General features: G+C 30.5%; 1 protein-coding gene across 1 annotated transcript in view; it reads left to right on the top strand.

Moving 5' to 3' along the window:
- LOC129962202 (uncharacterized) overlaps positions 1-4391 on the top strand; it is a 109907-nt gene extending 105516 nt beyond the window's left edge. The window contains exon 2 of the mRNA XM_056075943.1: positions 4212-4391. Within this exon, the coding sequence (XP_055931918.1) occupies positions 4212-4391 (180 nt within the window). The remainder of the gene's footprint in view (positions 1-4211) is intronic.
- Positions 4392-22158: the final 17767 nt, after the last annotated feature.

Raw genomic sequence — 22158 nt, 5'->3', positions numbered from 1 at the left:
GGGAAAAAGGAATTAGATAAAAGAATGCTAGCTTTCGCAAAAAAAACCAAAACTAAGACTTGCTCTCTTAACTATCCTTATTTATTCCCAACAGTTAAATTTCATAAAAATCCATTAAAATTCAGATTCGTAACCTGTAGCACTGGCAGTTATAATTACTATACGGGTAAACATTTCTTTAAATCAGCGGTTCTTAAGCTATGGGTCGCGACCCAAAATTGGGTCGCGAAGCATATTTCTTGGGTCGCGCTGAGTCGAACCAAAAAAGTTAGTAATGCACCAAATTTTAGACATTTTAGAAATGACGATTTGAATAAATATCAACAATCGAAAATGAATGTGATTAACAAGATCAAAAAATATCAGCTGATTAAAAAGCGAGAGCAAAAAAAGTACGTGTGATGATAATAACGGTGAGAACTAAATGGAGTCAATTTTATCAAATCAAGAACTCTTAACTGTAGAATTTTCCGCGAACTGTGTTTCGAATTTGGTGCAGAATACGAACATTTATTATATTATTCTGAAGTTAGATGGCTGTCCGAGGGCAAAGTTGTTCAAAGAGTATTATCATTACGGACAGAAGTCGAATTATTTTTGAGAGAAAAGAAACACCCATTAGCATCTAAATTCTCCGAGTTGAAGTGGATTACTCAAGTTGCTTATTTGTCAGATATTTTATTCGAAATAAATAATCTAAATACGTCTATGCAAAGACGTAATCATACTATTATTGAATTAACTGAAAAAATTACATGTTTTAAAAATAAACTCAAATTATGGAGAAATAAGGTTGAAGTAAAGATACTTGCTTCATTCCCGACTCTTAATTTACTTGTTGAAGACAATAATATTGATATCACAGATTTTGAAATACAGAAAATTATTATTAATCATTTAGAAAAACTAATAGCAGACTTTGATCGATATTTCCCTGCAGACGATGTTTTCAAATATAATTGGGTTCGAATGCCATTTAATTTTGATGTAAGTGATTTGCATGAGGAATTTGTTAATATTAATCAATTTCAAGAACAATTAATAGAAATACAAAGTGACCAAGCACTTCGATACAATTTCTACAAAAACACTGAATCTTTATGTGCTTTCTGGTTAAAATTAAAAACCGAAAAGCCAATAATTGTTAAAGAAGCCCTAAAAATATTATTGCCCTTTGCAACAATATATGTGTGAGGCTGGTTTTTCGGCTCTGTGTGTAATCAAAAACAATTACCGAAACAAGTTAAATCCTGAAATAGATATAAGGTGCTCCTTGACAAGCATTCAACCGAGGTTTGAAGATCTTTCAAAATGTATTCAAGCACAAGGTTCTCATTAAAACTGTATGACTTGCATTTAAAATTTAAAAGACTTAACATATGTATTGATATTTCTTTTTTTTTTAGGAATAAGTTAAAATGTCAATTATTTTCGAAAAGTTATAAATATATTTTAATTTGGTCAATAAAAATTATTAAAAACACTTGATTATTAATAAAATTTTCCTTGGATCGAAAAGTACTTTTGTTTATCTTTATTATTAAAAAAATAAATAAAAAATTTGTAAGTTAAAAAAAATCATCATCGTAGGATTGAAGATTTTTTAAAAATACGATCTAAAATAAAGCAATGAAAAAATTTTGACTTTTTCTCAAATTTGGGTCGCGGCTTAAAAAGGTTAAGAACAACTGCTTTAAATACTTAAAAATTATCCTGGACAAAATAAAAAATGAAGACAACTTTATTATTTCTAGTAACAAAGAAGTATTGGATTTTCTTAAAGATAACAACATTAATAAACTTAATACTTTTGATTTCGAAAATTTATACACTAATCTACCTCATGAAAAATTAATAAAGGTCTGCACTTTTATATATGACGAATATTTAAATGAAAATATCATTCCTAAAAATAACTGGCTTCAGTTATGTAATTTTAATATTACTGAAAATTACGTGTTTAATGGTATTAATTTTTATAAACAAGTCAAGGGCATTCCAATGGGAACAGCTTTCTCAAGTGCTTTAGCTAATATTTTCCTGCATTACTATGAGAAAAAAATAATTATATATAATTTAATAAACGGGTGGAGATATATTGATTAACTTCGACAATACTAATATTATTACTAATTGCTATCCAAAAGATTTAATTCTAAAAGATACAAATAAAAATCAACTTGAGGCTACCTTTCTGGATTTAAAAATCGAAATTGCTAATGATAAAACAATAGTTGGTATATACGATAAAAGGGATGATTTCAACTTTAAAATAACAAAACTATGTAACTACCATTCCAATCTAAACTCTAAAATTTTCAAAAATCTAATTTTCTCACAAGTTAACAGGATCAAAAGGGTTTGCAATAATAAAAATTCTTATATTGAAGCATCAAACAACCTCCTTAAAAATTAATTAAAAACGAATTTCCTAGAAATTACTGTAATGTCAATTTTTTAATTAAACAAGGTATGGTTTGGGATTAATCCTTTGGCTTAAATAAAAATAGAACTTTCCTTGCATATTGGATCACTCAATAGATGGCGCTGGGAGCCTACATCTGTTTACATAATTTACCGCTAGTTTTTTAAAAACAGGGAATCACAATCAATAGTTTAAAGTTTCCTTCACTGTTGATGGTATGTACTGGCCTTTTCATTTTTAATTTTTAATTTTAGTGCTATTTTTTTTGTTTTTATTGTTTTTTTTTTTTTTTGTTATTGTTTTTTTACTTTGTTGTGGTTAATTTCTTCTTATTTGTTGTTTTATATTTCCTTTCTGTTAAAATGGTATATCTCTTGAGCATAATTTCAGGGGATTTTCGGGTCACGAGGAATCATTATTAGACAATGTCTGTATTTCCTCACAGAAAAAATCCCTTTCTTTGAATCCCTGCCTGAGGGTGACCCTTGAAAAAGTCTTCAGGCCGGATTCTTTTTTTATATTTTTTATAATTTTTTTATTTGATTTTTTGTTTTTCCTATTAACTTGATTCTAATACTTTTGTATATATATACAAACATGCATTTTCGGACATGGTTTGATCTAAAATATGGGGAAAATTCGAGAAGTCATTAAAAAAAATATTTGCAGTATGTACATGATAAAGGAAAATTCCATAGTGAAGAAGAAAGAAAATTTGTTAGGAATTTGAAAAGTTTAGTTTAAAGTTTGAAATGACTTGCTAAATTCCAGACTGTATTCGAAAACAAAGTACCCTATCTGATCTAATATTTTTTTAAAATTTGAATTGTAATAAATGACAATCACATCATAATCATTTGTAACTGTTCTATGTTCACTCACTTATTCGTTTAATGATCCAAATTCTTATTTGAATATTTTTAAACAAAAATCAAAATGTTTTACATAAGTAATTGCTCAAAACTCATTTCGAGGCCACTAATTTCTGAAAATAAACAAAACAATAAAAAAAGTTCAAATATATTAAATTTTTAAATATATGTACTTAAAATAGGAACACAAAAGCGCTCAGAATTCCTTAATTTTCAGCACACAAAATTCATTGCCGACAAATTTTAATTTTGTCTATATATACAGTTTATCATAAGTAACAAATATTTAAAATAAATACCTTAATTAGAAAATTTTATTTCACAAAGAACTCAATGATGCTTGGATGAAAATACAATAAATAAGAATACGCTAAAATAATAAAATATCAACCATTTACAAAGTAATACTCATCAGTTCAATATTTTGCTAACAGATCTTTATGAAACAAGAGAATAGCCCTAAAATTTGGAACATATTGATCCAATATTTGATGATTCTACTTGCTCAGAACAAAAATTTCTTTTAAAAATACTTTCAAATCTTTCTTCAGTTGACGTTTAAGGCTGCTGATATGTCAGCTGTGATTGGACTCTTTGGTAAATCATGGCTAAGTCAATTTGAGTTTTGAATAAAAATAATCAATAACTATTTTCATTATCTAACCTTGCAGTTTGTTTGCTTACTAATTAACTAAAATCTGCTTTGAGGTTCACTCAATTCGAATACGGTTTTCGCCATTTTGCCACCACGAAGCTAATAGCAAAATTTTCTTCTAATCTGTTCACGTAATTTCCACATCATTAGAAAATATTAATCTCAATACCGTTCATTTCCGGTAAGCTTCAATACTGTAGTCCAAACAGTTGAGGTAAATGAACGACTTGCTGTATTTTTCCTGCATGTGTTTCCACAGGAAGACCATTATGACGACCGTGAACATGCCCCTGATGAAACCCATGTTGGTGCCCATGGTGGTGCTCGTGATGGTGACCGTGGTGATGCCCATGGCTGTGATGATGACCATGGTTGTGATGATGGTTGTGTCCGTGGTGATGATGATGGTGATGCTCATTCTTCGTGTGAATATGAATAACTTTTTTGCCTCTAAAAACGAAATAATTTATTTTTATAAATGAAAACATTTTATAATAGAATGTTTATCACCCTTTCTTAACACAAACATTAAAAAAAGGAAATTTTTTTCTTGAACCCTTTTAGCACAAAGTATTGTGCGATATCTCTACGGTTTTATTTTATATTTTGAATGTCGCACAATATTGTGGAGATAATATTGGAATAATATTAAATAATGTGGAATAATATTAAACGGTATTATATGCTAGTAGAAATAGATTTAACATATAAATAAGTTTTTAATTTAATGCTGATGGTATGATCAAAAAGGACAAAAAGAAATAAAACAGATGATAAAAATTTTACCCTCCGACATAAACAGGATAATACACAGGATAGTAGCTGTGGCAGCAACCATTCGTTATTTCTGAAAGGGCTGCAAAAAATAGCAACGCAAGAGCAAGCTTCAAATCCACACATTCTGGCAGCCTGGCCATCATGATATCTTGTTCTACAGAAAAAAGAAAAGTACATTTTCAGGAGAGTAAGAAAACGAAAAAGAACAACGTGCAGATGCATGCATATAGAATTGCTACAGGCAGTCACAGCTGGACAGTATACACAACGAAGAAAACGTAGAGTATTTAACCGAGTTTTAGAGTTAATTAAAAACATCACGAAATTAAACCGCCTTTGTTGCAGATTTTTAGGCTTGATTAAAGTCTTGTCTTTGGGGTGGAGGTTCAAAACGCGATTTCGCCGTATTTTCGTTGTGCAAGTGGGAAAAATGCACACTAAATTTGTTGATATTGGCGATGAAACTTCTTCAAGCCGATGTGGAGTGGGAGAGAGCTCAGTTCTTTTTAAACACTGATTTTCGGGCAATACTTTGATTTTGAGAAATAAGTAACGAAAATCCAACAAAACGAAATATTCTATAAATTTCCCAACAGCTTTTGATATAATATCTTGCGATTTCCTCTGTAAGGAAATCGATATCCCTAAGGACCAAACGCACAGTTTTGCCAAAACATGGCTCTTGCGCCAATAAAATTCAAGCAAGCAAGCTAAGGAACAAACATTGGGATCCAATTTACTAGCTGACGCATCAGGTATTACTCGCGTTGAACGTATTCTCATATAGTAAACTGATATTTGACTTATTGGCAAGAAGCTTTTATCAAAGACATTCTCATTCTTTAACATAATTTGTATTGCATACAATATCATACATAGAAATAAAACAAGAGTACAGTTATATTAAAATAGCTGTTAACCAGATAACTGTTTCGACCTCTTCGGAAAATGCGTTATCTAAATTGTGTCGCAAAAATTTCGAGTATATTCGTTAAACACAGAGTATGTGTAATATGAAATTATGTTGTAATGAAAAATGACTTTTATTTTTTATTTCAATAATCACATTTATTTTTTTACTTAAACTAACATACATTTTTATATATAAGCTAAAAAGAAACATACAAAATATTTTATTTTGCTGTTAGAGAATGGTATTGAGCATAACATAGTACAAAAGACCCCGCTTTTTATTACCAGGCGCGCCACTTATTGAATAGTCTAAAACAATTTATGATTGCTTAATTGCTTCTGGGATGACTAATACAATAAAGCGATGCGTTTAAGAAAAAAAAATCACATTATATACGGGTTTTTTTTTCACATTAATTATTAATCAATTTTGATTTCGGCCTGAAAATATTTTAAACATCTTGAAATTTACGAATATGTTAGAGTTTTTAATAAAATTGTAATTCAAACTGCAAATTGTCACTACTTATTAATCCTGACGAATAAACTCGTCATAACACTAAATGTTGTACCTTTTCCATGACGAGTATACTCGTCAAAAACAGTTAACTGGTTAATGGCTACATGTGTGATCGTCTTATGAAAGAAAATTAAAACATATTTCATACTTATATAAGAAAATCATCAATATTTTAATATAAAAAATAGAGCATTCTCTTGATGTTTGAACCCTTTTAGATAAAATGTGAGTATTCTTTTCACTAGCTTCTAAATTTATATATATATATATATATATATATATATATATATATATATATATATATATATATATATATATATATATATATTTGCTATTGCCTCTGGAATTGTAAATGAATGAGCAGAATTTCGATCGCGTCAAATCATGCTTGTTTTGTGAACTGTCTTTTCAGACAGAATTGTTCTTTGTAATGAAGTTATTTAGAAATATATAAGGCTGATTATCAAATATGCAAAATAAGATTTCGCCTGTAAATCACATAGCTTTCAGAACTCCGATATTTTTTTATATTATTTTCACGTTAATTTATTTCTGGGATTTCATTTCATTTACAAGAGCAAAGTGTTCGAGCCTATTCAAATTAAAGAGAATTGTATTTTTAGGATTTTTTTTCGAGTTTTGAATTTTCAAGGGTTTCCCCCCCCCTTTTTTTTTGAGTTTGCATGCTGATTAATGAGGACCTTTTTTGCAAATGTTGACAAACCAGCTAATCAGCATTACATTACTTTAAGATTGTATCAAGAAAGCTTTTTAACACTCCTTTTATGCTTTTATTTATTTAAAATTACTTTGAAATTAAATCGTATTTTATACACGAAATACTGGAACCATACATCTCGAATGATCCGTAATCAAATGTTTTGTCGTTTCTGTTTGACAAAATATTTGTTTCCTCTTTATAGAGATTTAATAAAACTAAAATACAAATATTTAGTTTAAAAATTCGTAAGGAGGATCTGGTACATGCATTCCGTGTAGGCAACTACACATTTTTATCTTGCTCTGTGAATATTATTTAGTGAATGTAGTTTAAAGATCCATGTGTTTAATCATGAATTCTTAAATGTTTTGTGCCTGTCTCTCAGTACGCATTCAAAATAATTGCGTTTCTTATTATAATTTATTATAGTTTATGTGTATTATGTAATTTTATATAAATAATAATATTATATATATATATATATATATATATATATATATATATATATATATGTTTGTGTGTGTGTATGTATGTATGCACACACTTCCTGAGAACAGCAATTCATGATATCTTCCAAACGGTTCCATTCAACTAGAATTAAAATTTATTTAAACGAACAGAATAAATGATATCTCTTTCTGAAACTTTTGAAACAGTGCATTGTCAACCAGAGCAGCAAAACTTCCTCTCTACAAACACGAAACAAGTCAAGTTAAATAAAAGAAAGTAAAGCCATTATGATCTTACGACTTACCTCAGGGAAATATGTAGGAGAGAAAAGACAATTCTTGTCATTCACCACTCAACAAATGCTGCACATCTGCGCCTCCCTAGCTCTTAAATAGTGGTGAAGGGATCGAGGTAAACAAATCGTGCTGTGTGGCTATAATTACTGTTAATAATTGACGCAAGAATGAACTTGTTCCGCTCCAAAATTTAATCAGTTTTTCAAAGGAAAAAAAATCTTAATGATATTCGTGTCTATTGCAAACTCATTTGATTTTTTTTTTTTTTGTCCTCTTGAAGAGAGAAAGTGAATGTTTTTATTTAATTTTCCCTTCCTGTCAGCAACAGACAACGCCCTTTTTCAGAGGAGGGGAGCGGGGATTCCTGTCAAGATGATCTAATTTAAATGGTGTCGAGATTTGATGAGTTCGTACCACTTGTTGATAGTTTCCTCTATCGGAATTATTCGGGGGGAGTGGGTTTGTTGTCCAAAGCAGTTTATACGCTTCGTTGACTGCCACCCAACTAGAAAGTTCGAAGAGCCATTGTAATCGTAGATTAACTGTTTGAAAATCAAACAGGGCGAAGAAAAATTAACCTAATCATGACGGATTTGAACCGACATCGGAATTTGCTTCTTTCCTGGGTACTAGTGCATGGAGGCGAAAGGACTGAGATTTAACTAATCGAACTTTATTGCACTGGTTAAATAAAATCTGAATAAGATTATGTGAAAGTAATATTTCGACAACATCGAATGGGAAATAAGTCCCTCCTTCTAAATGAACATTCTTTCTTCTTGTTAAGAATAAAACAAAATTCGCCATTTTTACTCCAAGTTCAAATTTTCATTAAGCCTTGACTTGGTAAATATCTATTAATAACTAAAGTTGTCTTTTTTTCCAATTTTATCTTTTGATTAATCTGTCAATAAAAACCCTTTCCAGAGATAAAATGATGAATATTAAATTCGAAAATTTAGTTTTTCGTTGAAATAAATCGCATATCCGAAACAAACAGTTGTTCTACAGGCGGAACTGCTCATCCGTATGAGAATCGCCCTCACTTAAAAAAAATATCTTTGTTCGTACGCCTTGCAGAATGATCTGTTAATGTAAAGAGTAAGCGCTCCTTCGTCATTGAGACCCAAAGCAATACATGAAGATACCAAGAGGTTTTTCCTGGAGGGGGTTCTGAAATAAAAAAAATAAAATTTCTCTCCCTCCCCAGTCACCTAAATTCGCATCGAACAAAAGGTGGCAAAGGAAGAGGAGATTCTGGGCCGTGTTTGGTAAGCAATGGAGAATCAGCACAGTCGATGGACAAAATGATTACTGTTTAGCTCTTTAAAAGCCGCGAATCTGATATTAAATAATCGAGTTACATTAATATTAGAATTCCTAAATGATTTGGGTAGGAATTAAAAAAATATTTTGATTAAAAAATTTCAAGTTTTTAAACTAGGCATCTTTGACGCCTTTCATCGAATTTCATTTTGACGACGACTGCTGGACGACCAGCTTATTCATCCGGATGAGTGACGCTTTAGGAGGTCCAATTATTCATACGGGATGCATTTTTTTCTTTTTGATTATTCTACTATTTGATAACACGGAAAAAAAATTAATTTTATCACTCTACTTAAATGACTGAATATGTATATCGAGAAGCACGTGAAATAAATAAAAGGAAGTTTTAGAATGATACAAAAATTGTTTTTATGAGATAATAGTTTTGGAAGATGAGCCATTTCCACAGGTCAATCCTATCGATTCACTTTCGGTAATAGTTAAGCCTTTTTCCCTCTCCATTAAACTTTACGTTTGCAGCTTATTCCTTGATCTTATTATGTTTTCTTCCTCTTCACTGAATGGAGGTTTTAGGGATTTACGAACACTTCTAGTCATATCTTTCAGTTTCATTCATTTGCGAATGAAGCGGTTAAAAATGTTCATCGAACTCATCTGATGACATTTGACTGCTGCTATTCGACAATAAGAGATTTTTGTGTTAACTTTAACTTATATTGCTAAATATCAAACATTTCTAGCCTCAGACTGAAAAAAGAAATTTCTCTTTTAGGAAAAAATATTTTCTTTTATTTTAGGATTTGACACAAATAGTATTTTTAATTATAAATACCATATACAAATTTTTACGATTCTAATTCGTTGAAACGGAAAGATAACAGACTTGTACATATTTATACTTATATACTTTATAATACTTTAATACTTATAGTTTATAATACTTATTAAATTTAGTACTTGTACAAAATTTAATAAGGATTAAATATTGGAGTAACGTTTTGGATTTCATCTATCTGGCTTGTTGGTTTTGTGATATCACATTTACAGGCATAATTCTGAATTTTTTGGGGGACTTTTTTTGGTATGGAGCATGAAGATATTCAGTAAAATCTGGAAGCTGAATTTTTGTTGATATTATGCTTTCTCTATGCATACTGTGCGTAGGTAAGAAAATGAAAAATGGAATGGCGAACACTTCAATACAATCAGTCTCGCGAAGAATATTCCAAGATATCGATTTTAGAATCTTAAATTGACACACTAAATGCAGAAAAAATAGTTAAAAATAAAAATAAAGCAAAACTTCGTTGGATGCAGATATGAATTTGGAGAATAACTCAAACATAACAATTATCAAACACAAAAGCATTCAGTTTTGCTTATTCAAAAACATTATCCAAATAAATTTAATAAGATAGATTTTTAAAATTATGCCTTTATTAATACATATAAAAAAACAGAAATTATTTTTATTTTGACGAATTCTTTTCTCTTTTGGTCTTTCATTTTTACACTCCTGACCATTAAAATTGCAACACCATGAAGGAAAAGCAAATACAAGAATGATATTTATTGCACGTAAAAAATATGGCATGAAGACAAAATGATTAAATTTGCCAGAAGTTTGGGGATTTAGCGGAATGAGTAGAAATAGCTACCACCCCTGGCAGCTAAAACGGCCTTTACTCGATTAGGCATGGAGTGGATTTGGCCTTGAATGATAGAAACGGGCAGTGCTTCAGATGTCGTTTCTCTCTCCCGAGGCGTCTAAATGCGCTGAATTACTAATCATTTGCGTATCTCAGCCCTTTTTTCTTTTCATGTCATTTTGACGCTCTTCAGATCATTCATTACCGGTTTTGCAGTTTTAATGGCCAGCAGTGTCGCTGTAAGTATAATAGAATTTTGGAAATAATGTTTTTAGAAATTCAAAACTAAATGGAATCTCTAGGAAAAGTTCTTAGTTAGATACATCATTAAATAGATAATTATGCTTTGAGAATACACAAATATTGGAGATTTCAAAACTCTTGTATATCAGAAGAGAGTGAAAAATCATTTGTCTTTGTAAATAAGAAATACATTGAGTCAAATAAGAAGAAACGGAAGGCTATTCGGGGCTTTTATTGATTCGTCTGTCTTCACATCATTTTTAGAATCTTTTGTTGATGAAAGCAACTGCGCACAGAAGCTTTCAATATTGTCGCAACACTCGCGTGTCGAAATCAGATGGGAAATACTCTCGTAAAAATGCATAAAATTATTTCTAAAAATTTATTAAAATTATACAAATAAGTTGCTAGTAAATAAAATAGATACCACTGAGAAGTAAATTTTGAATTTCGAAGTGAAGTAAAAATGTTTTTTTTTGTGTGTGTGTGTGTGTGTGTGTAATAATACGTTGCGAAGTGACATAGGAAAATTTCGATTCATTTAAAATGAATTGAAACGTAGTTGGAATTTCGAAAAACTCTTTCCCATGTTTCGGCTATTTTAAATTCGATTTTCTAAGCAATTATGAAGGACTGCAAGTTGCGTAATATTGCGCAGGCGCAATGAAAACAAGAAGAATAAACAAAATAATTAATGAACACAAAACCTTCTTTATGCCTCATAGTATTTGTGATCGAAATTTGAAGAAAATTTTTTCAGTAAAGATTTCTACCGGGAATTAAAATATTAGTATTTCTATTTTATTTATAGATTTTTATAACACGTTTGAATGAATGCAGGACCGATTTCCAACCAATCACAGCTGCCTAATTTATATTTATTGCTGATGATTGAGAATTTCAGCATTTATTGTAACTATTGCTGTAAAGAATCACTTCACGATGATGCAAATAAACGACGTTTTTTTTTTCTTTCATGCCTCATTTTTTTGTGTTCGCATAAGCTTTACTGTATTAAAAAAAAAAAAACTTTTGCTTTAGTAAATTGTCAAAATTCAAAAGTTGTCCCACGATCGTAGAACCACCCTACCCTGCGTAGATGCGATGAAATCGGAATGGTCTTCAGTCGAGAAGCGTCTTTCATTATTTTTACTTTTAAAATAAAATTGTCTCATGGATTTGAGGATTCAGTTTCACGGATTCGGCTATTCATTTTAGGATAGTTATTTTACGGACTTTTTTTTTTTTTTTTTTTTTTTGTTTCAGTTTCACGTATTAGGTCATTTGAAGCTTTCTACAAATGAACCGTAGACTTCCCTAAGATAAATTGTATTCTGTCGTCAAAATGAGCCGGAAGTTCTCCCCTCAACAACATTGCATATGTGGCGGATTGGAATGCCCGAGGATAGAACCTGGGACCTTGTCGTTCGCAGCCCAGTAACATGACCGCAAAACAAAAGCAATTGCTCGTGCAGCGTAGCTGTTAACTGGCTTATAAGCTTTCACTACAGATCCAAAATCTGATAGCATCTTATAATCCTGTTGTCGCCATGTACCAAATGTCATCTTTTTAGCCTAATCCGTTTTTTTTTTTTTTTGAATAACTGAGTTTATATTCTCGAATTAGTAAAATCACAAATAGTCGTCCGTTCGACCTATTTCATTCAAAACATAATGAATAACCAAAGTTTTGTAAAAATTAAATATTGAATTTCATTCTTCCCATTCATCGGGTGTTTTTCCCGTCAACGAAGAGAATCGCGAGAAAAATTGAAATAAGAATCTCCGTGTTTCAGACATTCCTGAGTCCGAAAACGTACTTTTCGAATTCTATCCGATTGTCGTCAACTGAAAAGCGTGTTGAGTCGAATGTATGAAATTCAGTGTGTGGACTGACAACAATTTTGTAGTTTTCTATAATATTTCAACGAAATCCATTTGTCTGGCTGTCCGAGTACAAGTGAATAAGACAACTACAAAATCTAAACAGCTAGAAAGATAAAATACATATGTGAAGCATCTAAAGGCATATCTGAATCAAATTTGGAATCAAATGCATAAATAGGTTTATTATCTACCAGCCAAGTGACATATGTGATTTTCAAATTCTTATGTATTCAGCGATTCATTGCCAAAGATCGCAGCCAAGATTCAAGCCAAATATCGATGTGACATCATTATTGTTCGCCCGTAGCATGCAATGAACACACAAATAACGACCCTCTTTACATTTCTCCTTCCTACGTGACACACCACTGTCATATGTGGAAATAAAAATGTGAGCACTCATGGCATTCACTGGCTCTGCCGAAGGTCCACAGTTTTATCGCGGGTGAGAGGAATCATTCCATTCTTAGAGAGAAACTTTTGGGGACGCCTCTCTCCCGGTTCAAGGGACGCACGCAAGCATATTTAAAAAATGGTTTCTGGATTGTCTGAAAGGCTGAGTTTCGTAACTTCTCCTTTTTTTTGTTCCTGCATATCGTATTCGAAGAATGAGAAACATCCATCTCTCCTTTTATGGATTCTATACATCAAAGATTAAAAAAAGTGGTTCGTAAGGCAAGCTTGTGAGAGGGAAGGTGTGCTTCGCTTGACCGATCACGAAGGCGGAAGTGCCGAAAAACGTCGCGCATCAGGTATAACGTGCGAGATGCCTCTTTATTCACCTGAGATACAGAGGGGACAACTGTAAAGATACCTTGTTTGTGATCCATTTCCCTGCAAACCAACTCATCTCAGTCTGTGTGGGGCACTTCTATGCTTTTATCAAGGTTGTCGGCATAGGATGAACCGAAAAAAAATTTTTTTTTTCTTGACATTATATTGTGGATAAATTATGAATAAGTAAAAAAAATGAGGGAAAACTTCATAAATCTTATTGAAATCTTCGGCCTTCTCAGGATCTGAGCAGCCCTGAAAAGAAGAATATTTTTCATTCATTTTTCAATTCTCATCAACGTTTTAATTTAGAATGAATTGTTTAAAATGTAACTTCTTACAAATAATTTTTTAAAGCTTCAAGTATAACATTTCCTCCCAAGTTCCCCAAAAGTACGAGAAATTGCTTCAATATGGTAACATAGAAAATTTAATCACGAAATATGCTCTGATTGAAAATAATGTTGAACTTACTATTTTTATTTCTTAAAAAGAATTTTTGTATAATATACAGTAATTTCTACATTACTATATATTATACAAACTTAATATAATTAATATTACATTGAAATCTTGATTTCTTTCTATATTTAGAAATGACACCTTCAAACAACATTTTTTTAGTAAGGGTTAAACTCAATATTTGGGTTTAAGGCATTAAAATCCAAAGGACAAAAAGCATCTTCAAAAGTCTTCTGATTAGAGGAACCGGAAACGATGCAACTAATCGCAATGCTTACATTCTATAATAAATAGAACTTTTAAATACACTGTGATGAGAATAATAATAATAATAAAATGTTACGCTTCAACTGCTGAAAGGTTTTATTACTTTAGTCGTTTTTTTAGCTAACAAATGACATCTGCAGCTTTGTTTCATCTTTAAAAATACGAGAAGGAAATTGACATTTCTTAGACACTGAAGCATAATTACTCTGCTGTACTTCATCCACTGTGCGATGGATGCATGAAAATGATCAAAAACTAAATATTGGATGCTAATGTAATTTCACATATTTCTGTGAGAATTGTGCAACTGGAAGTTATGAAGAAAGTAACTCTTATTAAAGAATTTGAGTAATTAACACCTAATTCTATTATAAACAAAAAAATAAGAACCTTTTAAATATAAAAAATATAGAAAAAAATAGCGTATTTTTGCCAGTTTCTTAGTATTTTTAAGGTTTATACGAATAAATTTTATTAATTTTTATTTTTTATTTTTCACCAATTCAGAGCTTTTCTACATTGCAACGACATGGAAAAAAAAATGATTTTTTCAATCTACTGAAATCGTGGTCCCAATTACTAATTTCTAAACCATTAGAGATTACCACATACAGGTGGTTATCAAAATAATGGAAACACTTGAGAATAAAAGTGACATTTTTGAATGCGCTTCGTAAGCATTAAAATATAGTAATAGCCGCCATATTTTTTTATAAATAGCAATGTATATATTTTGGTAGTATGTGTTGCCTTATTGAAGATCTGTAATTCTTAGATTTTTTTCAAAAGCGTAAAATGTTGGACCTCTCAGATTTTCAAAGAGGCCAAATTGTAGGAGCCCGTCTAGCAGGAGCAAGTGTGACCGAAACATCCCAACTTTTAGTCGTTTCTAAAAATATGGTGTCTTAAGTCATGACAGCATACACACAGCGCGGCAAGACAAGCTCGGCAAAGCAAAATAGTGGGCGGAAAGAGACAGACGGGTATTGAAGCAGATTGCAATGTCTAAAAAGCGAACAACTGCAAAAATAGTGACCGCAGAGCTCAATCCCCATCTGGATTCTCCAGTGTCAGTGATTAGAGTTAGAAGGCACCTAACAGAAAATTTATGGCAGCAGCAATTCCTAAGCCATTTGCCACAGATGTTAATGGCAAACGTCGTCTACAGTGGTGTCACACTCACAAAACCGAATCGATTGATAAGTGGAAGAATGTAAAATGGTCTGACAGACTGACAGTCTGTCGATCATTCTGTGTTTCACATTTTTCCCTACAACAGGATAGATGCTTGGAAGACACCTGCACAAGTGTATGATCGTGATTGTCTCCTTCCAACTACCAATCATGGAGGTGGGTCTGTCATGATATGAGCAGCCATGTCGTGGTTTTCTGCTGAACCAATCGTAATCCTGAAAGGGAGGATCACTTGGGAGAAATATAGAGAAATTTTAGCTGACCAGGTCCATCCTATGATGTAAAAATTGTTTTCTGCAAGAGATGGAATTTTCCTAGATGATAAAGCATCTACGCATGCAGCGAGACTTGTCCAATGATGGTTTGATGAACACGAGGATAAAGTTAAACATCTGCCTTGGCCCCCACAGTTACCCGACCTCAATATAATAGTGTCAATTCATGTGACGTAAAAGTCACATGTCATGTACTTCTTGCGCATGGCATTTAAGTTTCATCCGCATCGCTTTCGTCGATCAGTCTGCCATTAACGTTCTCCGCCAAGTATGAAGCGGATTTTTTGTTTACGTTTGAAGTTATAATTTTTGAGTCATTTTCTTTCCTGTTATTATGTGTCAACAGAGGAAATACTGGTTTGCTGATGGATGCATGCTTTAATGCGAAACACAAGAGTGACTGTTATGATAAAATGTTTTCTTATTTTCCTTTCAACAATCCTGACTTGGGTTGATAGCTTTGGTATAGATTTTTTCAAGCCTTTGAAGTCGGTGATATGCTCCGATAATTTTGAAGAATTCATTCATTGTGTGTCCATTTATTAAATATAGCTGTTCCAGTAATTTGTTAGAAAAACTCTTCGAAAAAAAAGAAATCGGTAAGCGATTTGCCGTCAAAAACAATCAAACAAAATCGTGAGTGCATTTCTAATTTACATTATTCACATTTGATGAAATTTCTGATAATTTTGAATATGCTTCGAAGATTTTAAAATGTTTACTTGAATATTACATTGCATTTTTTTACAAAATCTTATTTAAATTTAATTAATTTAAGTAAACAAACTCCTGTTGCAAAAATAACAACTGTTATAATGCTAACCTTAGGTGGAAGTGAATATTACTAGTTTTCTAATTACATTTGCAGATTTGTGATGGATTCAAAGTGAATTTATATCAAACAACTTTTCTATTGTTAAAAATGTCAATAGTTTATTGTATTTAAACTGAAATTGACTGTTATCATAATATCCTGTTATAACACTGTGCACCTCAGTGATTTCTGTTTTAATAAATACAGGTCTTTTCATTGAAAATCAATTTCCATATCAGCATTTATTATATAATTTTTATTCCCAACTAAATTGCTACATGCATGTTTCACCTTTTTTTTTTCTATTTCTATTTCTATTTTTTTTCTATATATATATATATATATATATATATATATATATATATATATATATATATATATATATATATATATATATATGTATGTATATATATATATATATATATATATATATATATATATATATATATATATATATATCATGACCTTATTCTTGTTTATTAAATTTACTGTATTGTATATTTTTGTTTTATTTTATGATATTCATTCAATGTAATTTTTATCAATGTAACTTTAGCATTAAAAAAAATTTATAAATGTTCTGCTTTAAAAGTATATTGTTCAACATTATGTTTTTATTAGTGATAAAAATAACTGTTCTTTAGTATCTAGGATGCTTCTGTTGAATAAAATTGATTTCATCATTTACATTGACATTCTTGTCATACTGCGTTTATATTATTTCTAAGTGTCTAGAAAAATAATTGTTGATAAATAGTAAATAGTTTTTTTTAGTTTTTTAATTTAGTGAGTACATTGAAACATACATTTGATCATATTTTTTCAAATAATTATCACATATATTTTATCTCTCTCTCTCTCTCTCTCTATATATATATATATTTGTAATGTGTAAATAAAAATTATTAAAGCATGATTTTGTTTGTTTTCCTTTAATGATTTCTCCAAATTAAAATGAAATTATTTATTCATAAGTTGCATAGATTTTTAAAAAGGTATCCATACCTTTTATATTTCATAATTTGAAATTGTAAACATAATTAATTCAATATATACTAATTTGAGTTTCATGTTCATTCCTCTGAGCAAACAAGAAAATCAAAGTCACAATATTTATAAAAGTAAATACATAAGAAAAAAAATATAATAATTTGATTAGTAAGCTTTAAAATATTAATTTATCTAAGAGTAATAATTATTTTTAAAAAGAACTAACTGGGGGAACTAAATTCATAAGATTCAACATTCAATACTATTTAAATAATATGTTAAAAAGAATATAGTAATTTTTCAAAAACACTGCCATAGTCATTTGTCAAAATGTATCCTTCAGGTAAAAAAAAAGGGGGGGGGGATATGGGAAAGGAAAGAATAAAGCGGCACCGAACGAATTAAAAAGCGACGTTAATTAATTATGCCAAAACAATAATTCCATTAAAAATACTAATTAAAATTTTAATATAAGAAATAAAATTATATAATTAAGAAAAATTGGGGAAAATAATTCAAAATAATATCTAAAAAAAATCAGAAGTTTTTAATAATTGATCGGCTAGCGTAATATTTACTAAACAATGGTTTCGTCAACGTTATCGGCAGACATCCCGACATGCGCAGAACGGTTGAAAATTGAACAGAAGCGGTTTGTTTGGTACCTGACACGTGACCGTGAAGAGCGTTCAATACGGACTCGATACAATCCACCGGCATCTCTCTCAGAACTTTCACAGTATGTCCAGGAAGAATGGCACAACATTCCTCTAAACACAATTCAACACTTTCATAAATCGATTCCTAGGCGAATCCAAGCTGTATTACATGCCAAAGGCGATTCCTATACCATACTTATAAAGGATTCTTAATAAATCTAAGGCTTTTCCATTGTTTTGATAACCATCTGTATTTCCAATTGATGAAATATAGGTATTTTAGAAGATTTCAGTCGACGGTAGATCTGCTAATCAATGAAGTGATGCTTGCTTGAGGTGGCCGATGATTCATCATATACCATGGATATCAAAACTTTTTAACTCGATTAATTTTAGTTGCAAATGAGTGAAATGTTTTTTGTTTAAAATATTAGAATGTCAAGTATATTTTATTTAAATTGATAGATGGGTTCACAGACAGTATAAAAATGAGCTGTTTTAGCTTTTAGTATTAAATTTATTGGTTCAAAAACTATAAATTATGGTTTTTGCTTCATTCAAAGCATTTTTTCAAAAGCATTGGAAGTATATGCCTATATCTAAAGGTTTAGACACCAGCTATTGGCTCACAATAAAAATCTAGAGATCACTTTATACAGGCTATTTTATAAGTTAGGAGCAGTTTTTATTTTAAATATATGATTTACAAACGAATTTTTATTTTGGAAAATTTATATGTCTTAGTAATCTTTTAGTTTAAAAATGATGTTTTTATATTAAAAAACGCTGCAGCTGCTGATTTGACAAAAAATTAACTTTTCTGAAAGAAAATTAGATATTTTCTGCTTTGATTTTGAAGCAAAGTAAGAGCTATTATAAGAAGTAAATATTTTATACGTAGGATTCCTTTATTGTGAAAATATTTCTGAAATCATGTTTTGTAAACAACTTAAATGGCGAAATTTACTGCTTTGCTTACGTGTGAAGCAGAAAATTTATATCTGGACATTCTTTTCCCAACACTCGTTTGAGAAAATTTCTTTAGGAATTCTGAGACTACCATTATCTTGCAGCTACATTGGAAACTTCTTTCTTGAGAAATTTTTGGCTCTTTTGCGTCATATCGGAGGGAAGCAAGTAAGAAAACATATTCCTTTGCAGGGTTACAGATCTCGTGCCAGAGTTTGTAAAAACAAAAATACTCTAATCAGGGTGAAGGAAGGTGGCGGGAAGATATAAAGGAATAACCAAATGAGTTAATAAGGGAATAGAAAAGTGGAAATGAAAAAGCGTATTCGGAGATTTTTTTCGTTTACGCATACAGACAACTTATTGGAAAGAAGCAACCGACAATCAAATAGTCACTGACCAACCCTCAGCTTTTTCGTCTTACTTGCGAAGAAGTGGCCATTCTTCATGGAGTGAAAACCCAATATGATCTGATGATTGATTTCTGCGATTTGTCAGAGTGAAAGCATATCAACGTACGGTTCCCGCAAAGCAATCAAACCCCAAACTGACTCCCTTCATTGAAGGAAGCGCAGTTGGGACCAGTATCCTCAAGTCGAAAGTGCCCACGTAAAAGGATGGGGATCTCCAGTCTCTGTCCTTTACCTGCGAAATCCTTATCTTCACCTTCCTTAAGAAAATCGTCCAGACGTTTTACACCTCATTTGCGGAATTATCGGCGCTGCTCGATCGATAATACCCTACGAGATGATAAGGAGTGATGCTTATTGGCGATAGATACTAAGACGGAAATTGGTGGCCATATCCTGGAGATCTTTTGACCGATGATGAAGGAGGCAAGATTCTGACCTTGGGGATTTTATGATGGTGTTTGCTTGTGCTATTGAAAAAAAATGAAATAGCCATTTGCAAGCATGATATTCTTGTGATTGTCTTGCCTTCCATTTATGTGTTCAGACATTTGATGTCTGACATAAACTGTCAATTTCTACATAATGATGCTAACCATAATTTTTCAACAGTGATTAGTCTTTTTTGTTTTAATCTGATTGTAAAATGCGCCCATAAATTTCCCCTGATTCCTATACCTCACCCGCCCGTTTCTGGTGGAACCAAACCTAAATAAAAAAAACCCATCTTATATACTCTCAATCCTTTACTTTAAGGTTCAAAAAAATTCTAATTGAGTTGTTTATCATTTTTATTGAGTTATTTTTTGTGCCTTAAAATTAAATTTTGTGATGAGTTAATTTTAAATATTTATCTTTAAAAATATATCCGAGTGAAATTATTTTAATATTTTTAGTAGTCACCGATTTGAGTGTGAACTGTTAGGTTTTGTTTAATGTGTTAATGGAATTAGATCTGCAAATGTTTTAATAAGTTGTGCTTATCTAATATTGTTGACCATTGTTTTTTGATTCTGAAGTCACTTAAGACTTATTTCTAATTCTGAGATGAGTAAACTTTAATTTTTTTATCTATATTGTGTATTTCAACAGAATATCGTTACATCAATTTACATTAATTTTTTAAAATTTATTGAAATATGATCACTTATAGAAACAGAGGATACAAAAAGTATAAATAACCTCTTGATCTGGTCCAAAATAGCTCTCTATTTGCTTCAAAATGGAACCTAATGAAATGAGACATTAATAGAACCATATTTCCCGTCCCGGGTTTGTGGTGGGAACATAAATTTTATAGCTATGAAATCGCAATGATCCATAAATGATGAAATAGTTTTGTAATAACGGAACGAAAGGACTTAACGAACGGAATATGTGTTTTTTTAATTTTTAAAAAAGTTTAAACTCAAGATTTTCTAGAACTCTAGTACGCAATATAGGATATTCGTTGGACGGGATTGCCATACAAAATCCAATAATAATGATGAAAAAATAATTAAAAGACAGAATCAACAAAATAGGTAATCATTAAAAATTTTTAGAAAAAAACGTAAATAATATACCTTATTATTACTTTTATTTTTAACTTTCAATCTAGAATCCAACCAGATCCTTCTATGGTCGTATTCTGTTTGTAGTAAAAATTGAGAAGACTTCTTCATGAACTAACTAATAAATAAAATAAATTTTTTAAATAAGATTTATTTCCATATAAATAAAAAAGTTGAGCTACCTAAAAAGTTTGATTCAAATTTTAAAAATTTTGCACCTCTTTTACACTCGGGATTAAGAAATTTCCAGATAGGTTTGTGAGGTCTTTAACATTGTCGATCTATTTTTCAGTTCCTTTGTTATTGTATAAAGCTCTCGCATCTTTGAATCTTCGGCATTTCTGATATTAAAGAAGTTCCGTAGAGCTAAATACTGCGTAAAAATTCATTCAAACTTCCTTCTTTCTCCATGAAAATGCTTTTCATAATCCATTAAGGTTTTTTTACTATTCATTAAGACACAGCACAAGAAGATTTAATCGAAAAATTTGTATAAATTTGCACTTTAATTTTATAGAAATTTTATGATCTTGCTCTCAAATATTTCAAGCCCAAAATTCGTCCTTACATTTTCTGTACTTTTTATTGAAGAATGTGACAAAATGGCAGGGGAAAAAAAAAAAAAAAAAACACCGCCTAAAACATGATTTCACATTAAATTTCTTCTTCGTTGATTTAATATTTATATTTTATACAATACACGATATAGTCTGACGTAATAAAATATATTATTATACGGCATATATATTATATTGCAATATACATTAACTTCATTTTTCTTTCAGTTAAGTATTTCTAGCTGTATATTGAAAATACCATCGACAGGCATCAAAAGAAATCATTTATTTTTCTTTATATAAGATATTGCATTATACCAAAAACTTATTATAGAATTTTCTTTGCTATGATGCGATGTGCAAAATTTTACTATAACTTTCATATTGAGAAATTTTCAAACAAAAATTGTACTCAGAAAAATCGAACAAAAAAAATAAACAAAAAGATTTGAATAAGTAGTAAATTTCACAAAAAAAAAAAAAAAAAAAAAAAAAAAAAAAAAAAAAAAAAAACTGAAAAAGAATTACAAAAGTCTA

This window comes from Argiope bruennichi, chromosome 1, assembly GCF_947563725.1.
Source record: "Argiope bruennichi chromosome 1, qqArgBrue1.1, whole genome shotgun sequence".
NCBI classification, from domain to species: Eukaryota; Metazoa; Arthropoda; class Arachnida; order Araneae; family Araneidae; genus Argiope; species Argiope bruennichi.
This window is presented reverse-complemented; position numbering and strand designations above follow the sequence as displayed.